Source organism: Balaenoptera physalus, assembly GCF_965194825.1.
Source record: "Balaenoptera physalus genome assembly, chromosome: 11".
In the NCBI taxonomy this organism is placed as follows: domain Eukaryota; kingdom Metazoa; phylum Chordata; class Mammalia; order Artiodactyla; family Balaenopteridae; genus Balaenoptera; species Balaenoptera physalus.
Genome location: NC_138896.1, coordinates 89643337 through 89663383, shown reverse-complemented (window position 1 = coordinate 89663383; position 20047 = coordinate 89643337). Strand labels below are relative to the sequence as shown.

Below are 20047 nucleotides of genomic sequence, written 5' to 3'. Positions count from 1 at the left end.
AAGGTTTTGTTTTACTTCACTGTGGTTTGTTTGTTTTTTAATTTGGCTGCGTTGGGTCTTCATTGCTGCGCGCGGTCTTTCTCTAGTTACGGCGAGTAGGGGCTACCCTTCGTTGCCGTGCGCAGGCTTCTCATTGCGGTGGCTTCTCTTGTTGCGGAGCACGGGCTCTAGGCGCGCGGGCTTCAGTAGTTGCGGCGCGTGGGCTCAGTAGTTGTGGCTCGCGGGCTCTAGAGCGCAGGCTCAGTAGTTGTGGAGCACGGGCTTAGTTGCTCCGCGGCATGTGGGATCTTCCCGGACCAGGGCTCGAACCCGTGTGCCCTGCATTGGCAGGCGGATTCTTAACCACTGCGCCACCAGGGAAGTCCCTTCACTGTGTTTTTAATCACTTTCTGCAGTGGGACTTTATTTTATGGCTCTACACTTTCTATGCACTTAACAGTTCAAATATGTGAGCCAAGAAAATGTGCTTGAAAATGTACGTGGTTTGGGTAGATACTGGATTTTTTGTGCCTTAATTTTTCCAACTGGATATTACCATTTGTTATTCAATGGTGAGGATGAAGATAATGACAGTAGCAACATTTTGAAGTGTTTACTGAAGGCCGTGCTATTTTACATGCACTATATTATTTAGTCCCCACAACAAGTCTGACTGGAGATACTAGATACTGTTTTTTTCCGTCATTTTACAGAGGAGGGAGGGAGATTAGTTAAATATCTTGTCCACGTTCATACGGCTGGGAAATGATGGAGCCGTAACTCAACCCGGATGTCTCCAATGTCAAAGCCAGACTCTGTTCCCCAACAAATGCTGCGTTCACCCTAGTCTACGTATCCTGCTATCCTGTTGGAAGAAAGAACCTTCCAAAGACATGTGGGATTTTTCTTAGGCTTTGATGTAGGTTATACAGCATCAGTTTATCTTCCCTATCGTCAAGGAAGGATGTGGAATGCCCAGTTGACAGAATCGATTTCTTTTCTCATTTTGACCATGTGAACCCAGTGGCTTCTGTTGTGCGTTCAGCTTTGGAAACCTTAAAAATCCTAGTGCAGTTCAGGAGCTATTAAATCGTTCGACGTGGTGTCCTTTTCCCTTCCCTCGGTCCTCCTTTCCTCGTTTGTCTTTTACAAGTTTGCTTCCTCCTCTTTCAGACCTGAATCTTCATCTCAGCACTGCCGCCAGCGGAGTGGAAGCCTTGAGTCCCAGTCTCATCTGCTCTCTGAGATGGACCACGATAAGGCATTTCCCTCCCTCTCCAAATCCCAAAGAAGCAGCAGCACAGAAATCCTGGATGACGGGTCTTCCTATACCAGCCAGTCAAGCACAGAGTATTACTGCGTGACACCCGTGGCCGGCCCCTGTTACACCACCCAAACTCTGGACACTCGCTCCAGGGGTCGGAGAAGGTCCAAGAAACAGAACGTTTCGACTTCAAATTCAGGAAGCATGCCCAACCTAGCACAAAAGGATAGTGTGAGGAATGGCGTCTACTCAAAGAGTCAGGAGCAGCCTTCTTCCAATTACTACACTGCCGGGTACACGCCATATGCAGAGTGTGATCTCTATTACAGCGGTGGCTACGTGTACGAGAACGACACCGAAGGACAGTACAGCGTCAATCCTTCCTACCGGTCCTCCGCCCACTATGGATATGACCACCCAAGGGACTACAGCAGGTCGTGTCATGAAGACGAGGTCGAGCGGGTGCCCCATAACCCGTATGCAACTCTCCGGCTGTCGAGGAAGGCTGCTGCCAAGTCAGAGCACATCACCAAGAACATCCACAAGGCCTTAGTGGCAGAGCACCTGCGTGGCTGGTACCAGCGGGCCTCTGGGCAAAAGGAGCAGGGCCACAGCACACAGACTAGCTTTGATTCGGACAGGGGATCGCAGAGAAGCCTGGGCTTTGCCGGGCTGCAGGTACCCTGTTCTCCAAGCAGCCGAGCGTCTTCCTACTCTTCGGGTAAGAATACTGCGGAGGCACTTGTTATCCAGATTTCATTTACCTCATGTTCCCCACCTACCCCAAACCACTCCCCTCAAGGGTCATGAGACCAGGACCCAAGGTCAGGAGAGTGGTAGCCGTTGGGTAGAGCCACAGATTCAAGTCCAGCAAACATTTATTGAGCACCTACTCTCTGTGCTGCCCTGGGTTAGGGGCTTTCATATATTTTTATCTTTTCTAGGCCTTCCATTGACAGTCACATCTCTTTAAAGTGTTCAGGGCTTTGGGACGAACAGAAACACACTACTATATATAAAATAGATAACCAACAAGGACCTACTGTATAGCACAGGGAACTCTACTCAATATTCTGTAATAACCTATAAGGGAAAAGAATCTGAAAATGAACATTTTATATATATATATATATATATGTATATACACACACACACACATAGACATACCTATATATATATATATGTGTGTGTGTATACGTAAACTGAATCACTGCTGTACACCTGAAACTAACAGAACATTGTAAATCAACTATACTTCAATAAAAATAAATAAGTAAATAAATAAATGTTCAGGGCATTGAGGTTTGATATATTAAGAGAATAGCATGAATCCTTCAGGTAAGCAGAAAACCATTAAGGTTATACATCTTTCCCTGTTCACAACTAGGAATTGGATTATCTAAAGGCAGTTCGTTCCAAATGCTCAGGACTCTGTGTAAGGCTTCTAATGAGTCTGATAGGAGGTGGCATTTACTAACCACTGTTCCTGGCAGTGTTCTAAGTACTTTGCAGGTCTTAATTCAGTAATCATGTGTATTCCACTTTATGGTTGATTTAAGGGACTTTCAAAGACAATGAGGATTAGAGGTGTTCCCTTCACGTGTTGACTTTGGTCCCTAACTCCACTACTGTTCCTGGAGGATTTACTGCGTACCTCCAAGCTGTGCTAGGCATACTTTAAGGAGAGGAAATGGGGGCCTAAATGGGTTTCATTTATTCAGCAAACAAGCAGGCATAGATACTGAGGAGCCAGTTTCAAGCCAGTTCCTGGCCTGGATGAATTCACAGTCTAGTTAGCCGCCAGAGGAATATATGAAAATTAAGCAATATTAAAGCTCTAAGAAATGGATGAATTCTCAAACCACATGAAAAACCGAGGTCATGAGTCTTGCCCCCTCTTTCAAGCATGACACCTTAGTGAGACATAGCTCAGGGATTCCTGAATCATCGCGTGATCTTCAGTGAAAAGTATTCCTTTAAAAGTTTCCTAATGTTGTTGACAAGAGGCATCTCCATGGAGATTTCTGTTTGGGTTCTAGTGTTCTCGTATTTGTCCAGGACTTTGGACTTCTGCTTGGACTTTCCCATTTATTACCACATCTAACATAGGAAAAGCCTCCTGTAGTTATTTCTTATTTGTGGCTCTGATTAGAGAATGCCTTTCTTCCCCTTCAAGTTCTGGGTGTTGCATGAGAAACTTTCAGAAACCAAAGAAAGAGGGCTGGGATGCATGTGGATGGTCATGAGGGTACAGCACTGGGGTAATGCCTCTTTAAACAGCGAGGCCAGGGAGAAGCAGGTGTAACTCAGAAACTTCAACATTCCTGGCCATTGGCTCAGGACTGGGGCAAAGGTGAGAATGGAGATAACACTTCCTGGACCCAGTGTGAGGGTGTGAACCTTGCTGATACCAGCAGGATTTGGCCCCATAGGCCAAAAGGCATCACGTTTTAAGGAATTAGACGGATGGAATCAGTGCTCCCAGAATTCCCTTTTGGAATTTTCCTCATTCCTGTCTACATTTTATAGCTACAGAAATGTTTTATAACATGCACGCATCATTCTCATAGAGAGATAAGTTTCCGATTATTTGCCGAATTAGTCAGGGGTTTTGTAATCTCTTCCAGCCACCTAAACGCTCTCTGGGTGACTCAGTTTTAGTAGAAAGGACAATCACCATTTATTGGCAAGTTACCCTGTGCCGCCCGACCTGCTCAACACTTTACATGTACTCTCCCACTTAATGTATGCAGCAGTTCTATGTAATGAGTGATGTTGTTATGTGTATTATTATTATTCTACTCTTGCAGCTGAGGCAGTTCTGACTTAGAGCGTTTAAATGACCCTGCCCGAGCTCCAAAGCTAGTAAGTGGCAGAGTAGGAATTCGGTCACAGCTCAGACATCCTAACCACCACGCCCCTGAGTTACGAAACCTTCCTGGAAGCTTAAAGTGGGAATGTTATATCTTTGAGTCAAAACCTTGTGGCATGCAGGATCACAGATGAGTTTTGAAATGTGTTTGTCCCATACTGTCACGTGTGCTTTGTGGGTGTGAGAGAGAAGAGGAAGAGGTTGGCCTCCAGGAGCAGGAAATGGAGGAGAGCTGGAAGGTTCCAGGAACAGTGCGGGGTTTTGGAGTCTTGGATGACTGGCATGGCATTGTGCCGCCTAGGCATGGAGCAGGACTGGTTTTAGAAGACAGGACAGCAAACGCCCAGCGATGAGGCATTCACTGGGTTTTGCTCCCAATTATGCCCTTGTCTTTTTTTTTTTTTAACCATTAAAAAAAAATTTTTTTTTAATTGAAGTATAGTTGATTTACAATGTTGTGTTAGTTTCAGGTATAAAGCAAAGTGATTCAGTTATACATGCATATATATATTTATGTTTACATATATATGTGTGTGTATATATATATATATTCAGATGCTTTTCCCATATATGTTATTACAAAATATTGAGTAGAGTTCCCTGTGCTGTACAGTGGGTCCTTGTTGTTTATCTATTTTATACACAGTAGTGTGTATCTGTTACTGCGAAATCCCTAATTTATCCTCCCCACCACCTTTCCCCTTGGTAACCAGGTTTGTTTTCAAAGTCTGTGAGTCTGTTTCTGTTTTGTAAATAAGTTCATTTGTATCACTTTTTAGATTCCACATAGAAGTGATATCATATGATATTTGTCTTTCTCTGTCTGACTGACTTCACTTAGTAGGATAATCTCTAGGTCCATCCATGTTGCTGCAAATGGCATTATTTCATTCCTTTTTGTGTATGCCCTTGTCTTGTTACAGATTAGTCCCTCAGAAGAACTAAATCTCTTCTTCCTGAAATCTTTCCTATACTAGTTTCCCTCCCCTACCCCACCCCCAAAACTTTTTTTTAAAAGGCAAAAGTGTGCCTTGATGCTGCTAGTGGCCCAATGTTGCCTTTGGCTGGGGAACGGACAAGTCTCAACAAGTCAACGTATGGAATGCTTTTCCTCTAAAGGTCTCCAAAAACTCAAACTTGTCATCTTACCTTTACAATTGAGCCTATGAAGCTATCCAGCCACCATAGCCTGACTGAGACACTGGGAAGATTCTTTCAATATATGAGAATTTTTTTTCTGGCTTGTCTTTTGGGTTAGTTTTTTATAGCATGTCTTTCAATTAACTTTATTCACATTTATAATAATAATGTTATCATTTATTGCTAGGCACAGTGCTAAATATTTGCACAAATTAGGTTATTTAATCCTGGTATCATCCCTATACAGAATATATTTATATTATTATCCCTACTTTACAGACAAAGAAACTAAGGCTTAAAGAGCATAAGCTATTTTGCCCAATGTCACATGGTCAGTAAGTGACCAAATTGGAATAGGAACTCTGTTGGTTCCAAACATTGGCTTGTAAGCTCTACTCTGCACACAGCTGATTAATGTACTTCTAAATGGCCTAAACAATTCTCACTTTGAATAGTCCCACTAATTTTGTCTTTTTTCATTTTTATTTCTAGTGTCTTCTACAAATGCTTCCGGGAACTGGAGGACCCAGATAACTATAGGGCTATCTGAATACGAGACCCCGGCACATTCTTCCTACACCAGCTGCTATGGCAACATCTATAATCCTTTGCCCTCTCCAGGCAGGTGAGAAAGGCATGCTGAAAAATTTCAGTACCCTGTTCCTGGTCTAAAGAATTCAGGAATCCAGTTTTATTTTATGAACGCTAAGTAATCTAGCTCAAGGGTTGGCAAATTATAGTCTAAAACCGGCTGCCACCTATGTTTATAAATAAATTTTTATTGCAAAACATCCATGCTCATTCATTTACATGTCACCTACGGCTGTTTTTGTACTATGAGGGCAGAGCGGAGTAGTTGCAACAGAGATCTTATGGCCGACGAAGCCAAAAATATCTGGCCCTTTAAGAAAAAGCTCGCTGGTGCTCAATCTAGCTCATTCAAATCTGACCCTCTTCTTAGAGTCCTGTACATTAAATTTTGTGTCTGAACGTTCTTTTTAATTGCTATACTTGAAACTGTACTATTGATATACCTAGTTAAGAATTTTCTGGAACCTTGCAGGAAAAATATCTCTATGGCAGAAAGGGCTGTTCATACCAAGATTCCTCATAGACAGTTGGTGGGCTTGATTTCAAACATTTGCTGCCTTTTTGTGTCTGACCCTATGTTCATTAAGTAGCAACAGACGCAGCCAGCTGTCCTGTGTGTCTGTCACAGTAGTTCTTTGTAAACATTTAGAGGAAATAGACAAGGTCAATTTGTTAAAATGTGATTATTAAAAAGACTGCAAACTCTGGATTACGTTTTTCAATTCTTCGCATACATGGGAGGAGTTAAATTTGAAGCGGTCATTTTTCTCGATCACTTTCTCACAGAATATAATCTGTACCCCTGGTGCCAAGAAGTAAAGCATTTTCTGTTTCTTTTTGGTTTTGTTTAAGAAAATTTAATTTTACTTTCTTTAAGTCAAATTGCGTCAGGCATAGGAGGCTTACATAGACAATAACTTTTAAAGGTGAATACTGGTGAATTTGAGGTTAGTTTCTTACTAAAGCACTCAATGTTATAAGCAAATTGGAGATAATTCAACCCCAAAAGCTTGTTTTTCTTTTCCATATTTAGCAAAAGTTTTTCTTGGCTTGAAATATTAGGCCAATTGTCTCAACTCAACAAAGGGTGTGCTCAAAATAGAATTTTAATGAAAATATACTTCAGAGGACGTCAGAGAGCTTGGACTTCTGTACATAATGCTTGCAAATGAGTTAATAGCAGGAAGACTTTGGCCCAAAACTTGAGCTGAACTTTTTCAATTCAGTTCTAATCATTTTGTATAATACATTTGCAAATAATTTTCCTGTTTGTATACTTTCACTTTCGTTTTTGTTGACTGAGTTAGAAATGATATAAAACAAACCATTCAGGGCATAAGACAGTTCTAATATCCTTAACACCACTTTCATAGGACTCAGGAAGTATTAAACATTTTTAGAGACAATCTGTTTTTACAAAGTCTGTCCATCTATTACAGCCAGGCCAACATGGCTTGATAGCAGAGTCTGAAGGGGCATGATATACAGGAAATTAGAAACTATTTAAAGACCCCTATTGTGTATGTGTACATGTGCACATAATATGAGCTCATTGTAGAAAATTAGGAAAATAATAAAGGAATAAGTAAGTAGGAAATAATTTACTCATAATTCCATCATCTAGAGATAGTAGCTAGAAACATTTTTGGCACATTTCCCCCATTTTTCTATATCCATTTTTAACAAGGTCATAATGATATCATACATACAATTTTACATCCTTCATTGTACGTGAAATTGTGCACCCTTCATTGTACATCCCAGGTTTTTAATTAATAGCCTAACATAAATGTGTTCCCATTTTTTTTTAACAAAACTCTTTAAACCTTGTTTTATGCAACCAACATGATATTCCACTCAATAAATATGCCATACTTTATTAACAGTTCCCCATAGTTTGAGTTTAAATGGCTTTTAAATTTTCTTTCTTTTTTTATTGTAAATAAAATACAATACTTTGTGCAAGATATTTGTCTGAATTCTAGATTATTTCCTTAGGACACATTCCAGTAAGTTGGTTTAATGAATTAAATTGAAAAGCATATTTTTTAAGCTCCTGCTTACTAGAAACATTTGCCAACGTACCCTCCTATCCCAGAGAATTATGGGAATGCTTATTTCTACCCATTTGTCCATTTAGGATTTTATTTTTATCATGTACAGTCTGATCAATTCAACTTGACCTATTAATAAGGCAAGTATAACAATCCTCCGTAAAGCTTTAGAAATTTGTTCTAAAACTGCATGTTATTTTTTATGAAAATGTAATTATTAAAATAAGAGAAAAATTGGGCTTCAAGATAAAGATAAAAAACTTTAGATCTGCCCTTAAATTGAAGATTTGAAATGCTTAGCCATAGATCAGTATGTTTTTAAAAATGAAGTGCATGTTATTTAGAGATTGTTACCTCGGAGTGTCCAGGTCTTAATATTATAGAAAGCTACAAATTTATACCAATAAAATTTTTTTCCTCGTATGATGTAGTATAACTGTTAGCAGCATAACCTTTGTAAAATTAGAAATGTTGAAGTCTCTTCTGCTACCTGGTATGTAATATAGTCAAATTCCTGGCTCTGCTGCTGCAAACTGTGTTTTCAAATAACTTTTTTTCTTTCACTTCCTGTTTTCCATTTCCTGTCCTCTTCCTTATTGAACACTCCCTATTACTAGGCAGAACCAAGGGCTTCTGTCTCGGAGAATGGTTGTGTCTCCAGAAATGAGAACAGTTTTCAATTCTCTTTTAAGTGTAGCCAGCTGTAGTAAGTACAGTCTCTCAAATCGGTGTGTTGCTTCTTGCATAGCAGCAGTTTTGCTTGTTCTGACTGACGTGTGAAGTTACAGAAATCTGCTTTTGTTTTTATATTAGAAAAAAACACTAAATATCTGGTTTTGCATAGTGTTTATTTCCAAAGCTCTTTTCCAGAGGACTTTTTATTCACCTGTACTAAAAGACATTGAAGTTTAAAATAAAAAGAAAGCTACTAACTCTCTAACCTAGTCTAACCTACTATTACAGGAATGAGGTTTTGCTTATTGGAATAGTCTGTATAGTAGGATGCCTTCTTTTGGATGTACTTTCCAAATGGGCCTGTGATTGTTTTATGTGATGCTGTTTCCAATTTACACTTGACCCGTACACCCTAGGGATGTAAAATATGTCCCAAGGTACCCTCGCCTCCCTTTAAGTATATTCCTTTGTTTCTAAGAAAAACATCTAGTATATTTCCCTTAATTTGAAGACTGCTTAAAGTGTAGCTGTCAAAAATACTTCAAAAGTCAAAAATACAACTCTCACACAAACCTAAAATGAGCATATGTCGAAGATTGATTTAACTCATTCATGAGAGAACTAACAGAATGCTAAAGCTGGTTCCCAGATAATTCAAGAGACTGAATTCCACACACTGAAAGGGAGAGGACTGAGATGAGACTACTCAATTCAATACAAAACCAGTTAATATCCTACAGGGCAATACAACTATGACCGTAATCTTTCTACTAGACAGAAGTTATTTGTATTTCTTCCAAACAAAAACCCCCAAGTCAACATGTAACTTAACGCAGGCTGGGTCCTCATGCATGGTAAATGTAAGTTAGACAAAAGTCTATCTGTCAAGAGAAGTAAATACTCCTTGCATGGGCCTGTTAGACCATGTTCCAGTAGGACGTTGAAAAAACATACCGTCATCCCTTGCCTTATTTCCAAGTTTTGGATAATTTTCTTAACAGTGTTTTCTACTAACATCTTTGAGTATAGTAATCTTTGTACTCTGGGAACAAAAATGACAACAAGTTGTAACTTTTCTGGTTTCCTTTCATAGACCATACACAGAGACCGGTCAACTGGACAATACAGATGGAAACCGGCTGGAAGACAGCCTGGAGAATAGTGAGCAGAGGCTCTTTTGGCATGAAGACTCAAAGCCTGGAACATTAGTCTGAACTGCAGTTGAGCCTCTTGACCGAGCACTGCATTCTCACACTAGTGTGCCTTGCAAAATGTGTTCGTCTTCCCAGAAGGCTGTTGGCTATAGAAACCTAAAGGCATCCAAGGTGGAAGAGAGGACTCCCGTGGCCCCGGAAGTGAATCACACACTAAGCCGCACAAAACCCCTGAACAGCAACCCACCCTTCCAAGTCTAGGTGCTAACCTAACAGAGCAAGGTCAAGACCACATGTGAACCATTGCCAAGGAGGACTCAGCCTTTACCAAGAGCAAGCACTTTTTAAGAGAACAAAAGTTGTTGAAGGCAGACCTCAAAACTGTGAAAAGTGCGTTCAGCGCCTCCAAAAGGAAAGAAGGACCGGGGAAATTTCAGAGCACAATTCAGAATGATGAGAGAAGGGAAGCCAGAAGCTCCTTAGTCACTGCTCACCATCGGAAAGTTTGAATTTGTGAGCTGGTGAAGAATTACATACTCTGTCTACCGGGACATGAACAATTTAGACAGTATTAGAAAATTACTTGAAGAGAAGCTGGATTTTTCATGAAGTTCTGAATGAGTGTAAATGTTTTTAGGCTATTATCAAGAGTGATGGTTTTCATAAGCACCATAAAATGGGTTCTGGAAAGACTTATGGCTGTAGCATCCTGTAATATAACTTCATGGTAGCAGATTGGGGAAAAATGAAGCAGCCCACTGAGTAACTGACAAACTCTGCTTGGAGAATTTTCTAAGGTACACTATCATTGAGTTCCTTTTTTTCTTTCTACTCCAATGACATGATGAACTATTGTTCAGGCTGGTAACTCTCCAACGCAGCTGTCATTGCAATGGCAGACTTGATATGGAAAGTTTTTATAACCAAGAGTTTGAAAAAGTATTTTAAGGTGATACAGCAAGAACCCAACACAATATAAAGAAAAAAAACCACGAACACCACATCATTTTAGATGAATTGCGTGCCTTAAAATTGTGAACATTTGAAAAGTAAGCATATTGTCTGGATTCCCCAGGTAGTTCTAAGTCACCAAGTGACAAAAGCAAGATTAGTCATTAAAAACAAAAACGAAAACCTTCCAAGCTGCCGTAAATTTAATTATGAGGCTAAAGCTACCTCATACTTTCCTTGGAAGAATTAATTCGCTATGGTTTATCGTTGGATGTTTTGGGTTGTTGTTGTTTTTTTTTTAACAAATATTTCCGTATTCTACATGGATCTTTTTTTTTTCATCTTTACTCTGCTTCAGAATTCCGTAAAAGGTGCTCCTTCCCCCTCTTTTATACAGTTTTCTTGTTCATATTGTGAATAGAGAAGTTTCTGAACAACTTTTGGGGAACATTTTCTATCTATATTCCAAAGCATGTAATATATACATAAAGTTGATTTGTTAAACTGGTCCTTAGTCATTTGTATCATTGAAAATGAAGTTTGGGAGAAAAAAATTTGGAAAACAAAAAGACATGCAAAAAAATAACTTATTCCTTTTTGCATATTTGTATAGCCTTCTAGAAACAGATATACCCTTTTGCATATTCTTTTACTGTTCTGACTTTTTTAGACCTATTATTTTTTTTACATAGGTCAATAAATGAAAGGTGTGCTACTGAAAATGTTTATGTATCCTTCCTTCCATTTATGTTCAAACCAGCTGAAGGTACTCTACTTCAAGTAATCAGGTTGGACAAGATTGTAGATTTTTAGTTATGGTATTGCCATATTTTATTGATTCCAAGATGCCCACTTTTTCATACTTACATCCCTGAAATCAGGGTGCATCTTTTGATTGCTGACATGTTATAGTTGAATTGGCAGTGTTTTTGTTTTTTTTTCTTGGTGAGACATAACGTAACGCTGTGTCTTAGAATAAAATTGTCTTAGAATTGGTGAAATACAGTAGTTTATTACCTCATGGAGGATAGCCAATGTAGACTTGCTAATCTTACTAATGTTGTTTATTTGTAACAAGTCATTCATTCTAGTTTTGCATTCTAGTTTTGCAGACTTTTTCATTCCAGTTTGCAGACTGGCAAACAGGTCTTTTAAATTCAAGAATATATTTCATCTGACATCTTTTAATCCTGGACAACGGGGAGAGAGGAGTGGGAAGTGAAATATAGGGAGATTAGTATTTCTGTGCAAGTACCTTACATGGAAATAACCTTTTCCTGTTCAAGAAATGGTATGCTCAGATGCAGGTGTACCTTGAAAAAACAAATAAAACTTGGCTCCCAAATGGAAAAAGAAGGTATAGAAATGGAAGCACAGTGGGGCTGCTAAATGATTTTCCCCTCATCTTTTTTGAAAAACATTTCTCAACCACATGATTGATATGCTTATTAATAACTATAAAGTGACAGAGATAAATTTTTCAACATGTCAAATTGATGTTTTGTTTTTTTTTTAAGATTTATTTTATTGATTGATTGATTGATTGCTATGTTGGGTCTTCGTTTCTGTTCTAGGGCTTTCTCCAGTTGCAGCAAGCAGGGGCCACTCTTCATTGCGGTGCGCGGGCCTCTCACTATCGTGGCCTCTCTTGTTGCGGAGCACAGGCTCCAGACGCGCAGGCTCAGTAGTTGTGGCTCACGGGTTTAGTTGCTCTGTGGCATGTGGGATCTTCCCAGACCAGGGCGCGAACCCGTGTCCCCTGCATTAGCAGGCAGATTCTCAACCACTGCGCCACCAGGGAAGCCCCAAATTGATGTTTTTTATTACAAAATATCATATACTCGTTTTAATTTCAAACTTGAAGAAAATATATAACATAAAAACATAGTTGTGTCCTATAAGCCTAACATTACCAGATAAATTGTTAATTTATTGTATAGCAGTTCAGATTTTTTTCTATGCCTATAGTAATTTTTTAAAAAACAGCATCATATTACAAGTACAGTTTTACAACTTATTTTCTCACCAAAACCTCTTGGGCCTCACCCTTTGTCAGTGTATATTGATCTACCTCATAAAGATGTATGTTTTACAAGGTGGATTGAAAAAAATTGCCTCACCTTCCTGGATGTTTAATTTTTTTTTCTATATTTGAGAAAATTACTCAAGATTCTTCCCTGTATTCATAAAAGCTTAATGTTAAGCAATAAAGATTCCAGAATTGTTTTGAACTATTAGTTTAAAGACGGAACAAAGCTTCAAACATCAGTCTTTAAGAGCTTTCAGAAGTGGAATAACGACTTCCTTTGGTACAGTAGAAAAGTTTTGATGTTTTTTCTAAACTATCAGTGGAGAAAATCCTGTTTTTAAAAATTTCAGTCACTGTGGGCCTATATTCTGTAAAGTGAAATAAGGTGAATTACTAAGGGAAAAAAATTAAGAAAATATCTATTACTAGAGAGATGAAATAAGAGATACAAAAGTATACATTCGTATTTATTATTAGATTCATCAGACATGAAACTACTCTATCAAGTTTCAATCCAAGTTTTTAAACACTGACTTAAAATTTCTGTTCTTAGCTTGTCCCAAGTTCTGGTAACAGAGTTTCTAGATTACCCCTTGAGTAACACTGATCTGGAGTTCTATCAAAGGAAGTGCTGCCTCCACACTTATTAATAAGGCAAGTCGGGCTTCCCTGGTGGTGCAGTGGTTAAGAATCCGCCTGACAATGCGGGGGACACGGGTTCGAGCCCTGGTCCGGGAAGATCCCACATGCCGAGGAGCAACTAAGCCCATGTGCCACAACTACTGAGCCTGTGCTCTAGAGCCCACGAGCCACAACTACTGAGCCCAAGCGCCACAACTACGGAAGCCTGCACGCCTAGAGCCCGCGCTCCGCAAGAGAAGCCAGTGCAATGAGAATCCCACGCACGCAACGAAGGGTAGCCTCTGCTCCACGCAGCTAGAGAAAGCCCGCATGCAGCAATGAAGACCCAACGCAGCCTAAAATAAATTAATTAAAAAAAAATAAGGCAAGTCATTCATAGTCCTCTATGATCTCACAAAATGCAGTCCATTTCCAGAGAGAAAAATCTTTTAACACATACATGGAGTCTGGAAGATGATGCAAAACTTAACCCACCTTTCAGCACAAAGTTTGTTGGGCCCTTCATCCCCCATGTTTCTAACTCCATTCCTATGCCCTCCTCTGGATTTCCATAGGTCTTTTCTACTCCTCTTCCTTGTGCCACGTGGAGCAGGAAAAAGAAAGGTATGTGCCTCTGCAAAAATGTATTTGCTCATGTCATCCCCACAACAGCCCAATGAGGTACATAGTGCTATTATAACTCCATTTTACAGAATCTGAGAATTAGAAAACTCAAGTGATTTGCCAAGTCATGTAGCTGTTGAGAGAAAAGCAGGAAATAGATCCTGACTTGTCACACTGCAACTCATAAACCGCTACCACCTTGTTGTTCCATGAGCAGTGTCTCCACAGGAAGGGGAGCAAACAGGATTTTTAAAAAATACGTTAATGAAAATTGAGTGGATATATGCTAAGCTCAGATTCCCTTGCTCATTACTTATTAAAGATAATGGGCCCAGTTTTCTTTCATTTACCTGTGGCAGAAAGGCAGAGAAGCGGGCTTCAGTCCAAACACAGGCCAAGATAACCCTTATTTAGGATACTACCTAGTCTTACATGGTTGCCCACGAGGTTGCGTTATTTATTGCTCTATGAGCTCATCAGTAGACCAAGTACATTTCTTAAATTGTTTTCTAGTCAATGAAATGTCCCATACCAGCGAACAGACTTGTTACCATCACAGATAATGATAATGAACTAAATATTGATCAGGAGCACTGAAAATATCTGTTGATCCTTCCCCATTTCTGATTGCTCGGGGCAGTACGATGACGTGAAGTTTATATGCTGTTCTACCCATGCCCTGAGGAGTCGTCTCAGGATTCAGCTCTCTGAGATGTCTGTGCTTGTGGCCTCTGCTCTTTCATTCTCTTTGGAAAGAGTAAATCTGAGATTAATCTCCTGGCAGAACCTGAGCCCACTTCCAGAACGTCCTTATTACGCTTCCATCCTCTTCTACCTTTGGTGATTCATTGAGCGGGTCTATCTTCCCTGCAAAAGAAAATAGGAAATATGCATGAGTTCTGTGATGGTGATACTTACCTGAGTGCTGTGCTTAACACTAACACACCTACAAACACATTCTCACCATTTCCTTTTGCTTTCGGATACCAGCAGCCTTGACAAGGACCGTATCCTGGGACCTGGGAGGGGATGGGAGTTGACCTAATTTAGGAGTTTCCGATAATTATCTTTTCTTGAATACTTATAATATTCATGAAGTGCCCATGGCTTAAAAGTTTTGTGATTTCCAACTGAGGCATTTGGAGATGTGTTGCTGTGTTTTGGAATCTCCTAATGATTTGGAAGTACTGCTGGCATTTAGAAACCAGGGGCATTAAACATACTGCAAAGGCATGGGATAATCCAACACAGCAAACAGTTGTTTTATCCCACCTGCCTGAAACACCCCACTGAGAAGCCCCGGGTGACATATCTAGGAAAAGGTGTTACATCAACCCCTATGGGCTTGATGCTTGATGCTTGTGTGGGCTGCTTTCCGGTATTTCAAGCAGAGATGTCTCAATTTTGGAGGGAGGAAGGGGGAAGTAAAGGAGATCATTGTTTTCTGAGGGTGGGGGAGAGATTTATGTAACTTGAAAAACCACATATCCAACAACTGTTAAGACACCAGCTATGTGTCAGTCACTGTCCTAGGCGGTGAAAATACAGTGTCTTCCTGAAACTTACAGCGAAATGAGGAAGAAGCAGAAGGGAGCAATTGGAGTAACTTAAAATGATCGTTAATCCTATGGGGGCCAAGAGTGGTGAGAAGAAAGGGGGCGTGGATAATACCTTAGGTTTGTGGGACACAATGGGACCTTTCTGGCAGTGATGCTGAAGGCTGACTTAGGGATTGGGAAGAAAAGATCCAGTTAAGCGAGAAGGAAAAGAAGCTCTCCTAGGGCTTAGAGAATGGCGTTATGGCATTTGCCATGGCCCTAAAAGCCAGGAGAAGCTTAGCCAGTTTTTAGAAACTGAAAGAATAGGAGGACAGATTATTCCAGAATTAAGGAAATATAGGTAATAAAGAAAGCTGTCATTTTTGAGCTCTCGTTATAGTTGCAATGATGGGCTAAGTGCTAAACATACATTACTTCATTTAATCCTTCCTTCAACTATATGACAGAGGTGGTCTTATCCCAGAAAAGGATATAAAGGAGTTCCCTGGTAGTCCAGTGGTTAGGACTCCACACTTTCACTGCCAAGGGCGTGGGTTCAATCCCTGGTCAGGGAACTAAGTATCCCGCAAGCTGCGCGGCATGGCCAAAAAAAAAGAAGAAAAGAAAAGGATATAAAGGGGTTCAGGAAGGTTACTGTGGCCTTGGTGGCATGACCATGCAGAAAGTAAGTTGTAAAGCTAAAATTCAAACCTACGTCTGTCTGCCTCCAAATCTCATGCCATCTATTACCATGATATTATAAACAGCAATTGCTCACCAAGCACCTCCCTTCAATGGAAACCAAAGGAAATGAAAAGGTAAGAGAAGGCGCAAACAGGAGTCAGCCTGGGGAGGAGAAAGAGGAAGGCCAATGGGAGGGATGGAAATCAGATTGGCATGGTTAAAATAAACAGGGCAAAGAACAGTCCAGGACAGTCTGCAGTTCATGAGTTTTCAAGATGTGCAATTCAGAGACTTCTGATCAGGGTGTGGCTTGAAGATATTCCTAATGAAGGTCTAGTTAACAGCCAACTGGGCAGGAATTACCTTTGCAAAAAGGGTGGCAGAAAAGAGCAAAGGCATTTGAGGGACGCCCTGGAAAGTCCTATGAATTAGACTAGCTTTGTAGCCTCCCAACCGTTGTTCTCTCCCAACACAAACACAGAACTTTTCCTGGAAAACCATTCTTTATGTTGTCCTCTCCTCAATTTCAGGAGGAAATGGTTGCATAAGGAGATCAAAGATTGGGAAGCCAGAGTGAGAAAGATCTCATCAGGGAGACTGGCAGCCCCAAACTGAGAAGGGCATTCCCAGCAACCCTTCCATTACCACGGAAGGAGCCTTTCTGGGAGCTGATAGTGTGTCTGGGCAGACATCACCGTCTTCATAAAGCAGTGGTTAAATGTGTGGGCTTTAAAGTCAGGCAGATCTGGAGACAGGCCGCCAGGCTTGGACTCAATCCCAGCCCCACGGCTCTCTGGTTGTATGAACTAGGGTAAGTTTCCTAACCTTCCTGGGCCTCAGTTTCCTCTGTAGGACACATCACACCAGGGTATTTTGTATGCTGCACAAGATAATGCACTTAAACAGCTGGGCGCAGCATGTGAGCCCCAGCAGATACTTCACAATATAAATTATTCCCTAAGAAGGTGGTAAGTGATGTTGAGCATTAAGGGAGATCTAGAAAGCTGGGGTTCTGAGGATTTGCACTGCTTTAGTTTAGCCACTGAAATGACAACAGTATTGAAACGACTCATCATATGTCTCAGGTACTGTCGTGGGCATTTGGAATGTTTCTTTTTCTTATTTAATCCTCACAGCAAGTTTGCAATTATTAATCCCAAACAAAAGCTCGAGGAAGTTGAGTAGTTTGACCAAGTTAGATACCAAGAAAGTACCCAGACCTGGATAGCAATTAACAAATGCATTCAACGGAAGTTTTGTAAACGATGAATTCGTGCCCCTCTGGAGTCCACCATGGAGGGAGGCTGCACCAAGATTAACCCGAGAAATCAAACCGATTTAGGTGTTTTCCTGACCTTTCAACCAGAGCTCTCCTGCAAGGCCAGGACTTGGGCAGGGTGCGCTTACAAGAGACTGAGACTGAGTGCCTTCTGAAACTGGGTGCCCTAGCTGCCTGCCTGCTTCACCTGGGCTTGGCCCTGCAGCTGCCTTTTCATGTGCATGAGAATGCAAACAAGCCAGACAGTAGGGTGGCCAGACTTAGCAAATGAAAGTGGAGGATGCCCAGTTAAATTTGTAAAATAGCTCTAATGTTAAATTTTTGTAATTTATTGAAGGAAAAAAAAAAAAGCTGGGTACAGGACATTCGGGGCATCCTGGAAAAAAATCAGTGAGAGACACCAAACAAAACCATTGTCCCATAGATACAGGACACCTGCACCTGGCAACCTTACTTGCCAGGCCTCTGTCCAGGGGCAGGTGGGACTCTAAGAGATGCTTAGGAAGCTTTTGGAGATGGTGTGCTAGGGAGATAGGTCTTACACCCTTCCTGGGCTGGCAGAGGTTGGTCCTGCTCAATCCAGAGCCTTTCTTCAGATCAGAAACCTTCCAGGTTAGCCCAGTTCGGTCTGTAAACATGCACAGAATGTGTTGAAGCTCTTCTGGAAGGGCACTCCTGAGAAAACCTTTCCTCAGTTTTCTCTGGCCTAGAAAACAAGTGCTTACAAAATGGGTCAATGAGGACACCTAAAGCTCTGCTTAGGTTATTGCAGGCAGGAGGTTTCTGATCCGCCACCTAGTGATACTGAATTCAAACATGGAAGTACAAACAAGTTTCAGAGGTTTTTCAAAAAAAAAAACACCTCAATTTCAAATGCCCAACAATTTGATTTATTAGCTATGTCTTCTTGGGGAAGTTGTGTAACTTTTTAAAAATAACATTTTTCTATAAAATAGAAATAATAATTGCACCAATCTCACAGAATTTTAAGGATTCAGTAAAACCATGAACATAAGGAGGTTAGCACAGTGCGTGGGCACCGTCAGCCCTTATCAATGTTTGTTGTCATTATTGTTTCTAACGCGACGCTGCAAAGAAGTGGAAGAAAAGAGAGTTGTTATTAATAATATTTAGGGGCTTCCCTGGTGGCACAGTGGTTGAGAGTCCGCCTGCCAATGCAGGGGACATGGGTTCGAGCCCTGGTCTGGGAGGATCCCACATGCCACGGAGCAACTAGGCCCGTGAGCTACAACTGCTGGGCCTGTGCGTCTGGAGCCTGTGCTCCACAACAAGAGAGGCCGCGACAGTGAGAGGCCCGCGCACTGCGATGAAGAGTGGCCCCCGCTTGCCACAACTAGAGAAAGCCCTCGCACAGAAACGAAGACCCAACACAGCCAAAAATAAATAAATAAACAAATACTTTAAAAATAATAATAATATTTAATATTACTATAAACTTTATTAATAAAATTAAAATAGTAAATATCAATAATATTTAACATTCAGTGAGTGCCACGGCCGGGATTAGGGTGAAATGAGTGAGGTACTTGCTCAGGTGCAAAATGTAAGGGGGCACCAGAAAACCCAGTTGACAAGATAAATAACATTTTAATGAAGTCTTTTAAAAATAATCAAAACTTAGGCAAAAAAAAAAAAATCCATGATGAACAAAATATCAAAATTTAAAATAAGTATAATAATCAGTATTACTGATTATTCCTTTTGCCTCAGGCTCTAACGTAGCTTAGCTATGTGCTAATAGGTCATCCTAAAAGCCAGAGGAGGCAAGTGTTAAATACATCCATTTTACCGATGAGAGAAAGGAAACCCAGAGGAACTGCTCAGATACACTGCCCAGGGCCACATCACCAAGTATTGATATAAGGCCAGAAATCTACCCCAGACTGGAACGATTCTAAAGCTCATGTCTTGCTCTCTCTCTTTTCCCTTTCACAAAGGGATGCAGGCTAACATTTTTCTACTCCAGGGTGTAATTTCAGTTGTGCTGTGTGTAGAATCGCCAGATTTACCAAATAAAAGTAAAGGATGCCCACTTAAATTAGAGGTTGAGAAAAACAAATTTTAGTATGTGTATGTCCAATACATGTCCTTTATTTTATCTGACAACCCTCCTCCCTGCCCCATCACCAAGGCAACCATTTTAATAAACAGAATTTCAAAATGGAGTAGAGCTGCTGGATTAAGCCTGCCATGTCTGTACCTGAGCACAGACCAGGAAGAGTAAATGGCTGTAACAGAGTAATGAGGGCCAATAACAAAATAAAAAATAGAGGAAATTGGCTAAAAATCTTAGGCTTAAAGGCAAAGGGACGGTTTGAGCTTCATCTGGCTCTACCAAAGCCCTTTTTTAGCCTTTAATGAGATGCTCTGGGATAAGAAATTACAAGCCTGAGTTGAAATAAAATAAAATGCTTTAGATGTTCTGTGTTGCGTGTCCTACAAATGTTACTTGTTATTTTGAGATCTCCAGTTCCGGGTGACATAAATTATTCCTTTGGCAGGACAATAGTCTGAACTCCAGTGATTTGCTTCCATTCATAGTGCAATGAAAATGATTGAGAACATAAGAAA

At 40.5% G+C, this 20047-nt stretch overlaps 1 protein-coding gene across 4 annotated transcripts in view; it reads left to right on the top strand.

Annotated features, from left to right (window-relative positions):
- The window catches only part of FRMD4B (FERM domain containing 4B), a 336744-nt gene extending 325557 nt beyond the window's left edge, over positions 1–11187 (top strand). For 3 of the 4 annotated variants that reach the window (XM_082412128.1, XM_082412125.1, XM_082412127.1), the window contains 4 exons: positions 1153–1964; positions 5748–5880; positions 8518–8606; positions 9669–11187. In XM_082412128.1, coding sequence (XP_082268254.1) covers positions 1153–1964; positions 5748–5880; positions 8518–8606; positions 9669–9784 — 1150 coding nt within the window. In that variant the 3' untranslated portion in view covers positions 9785–11187. The remainder of the gene's footprint in view (positions 1–1152; positions 1965–5747; positions 5881–8517; positions 8607–9668) is intronic. The other variant, XM_082412126.1, reaches the window with a different exon arrangement.
- Positions 11188–20047: the final 8860 nt, after the last annotated feature.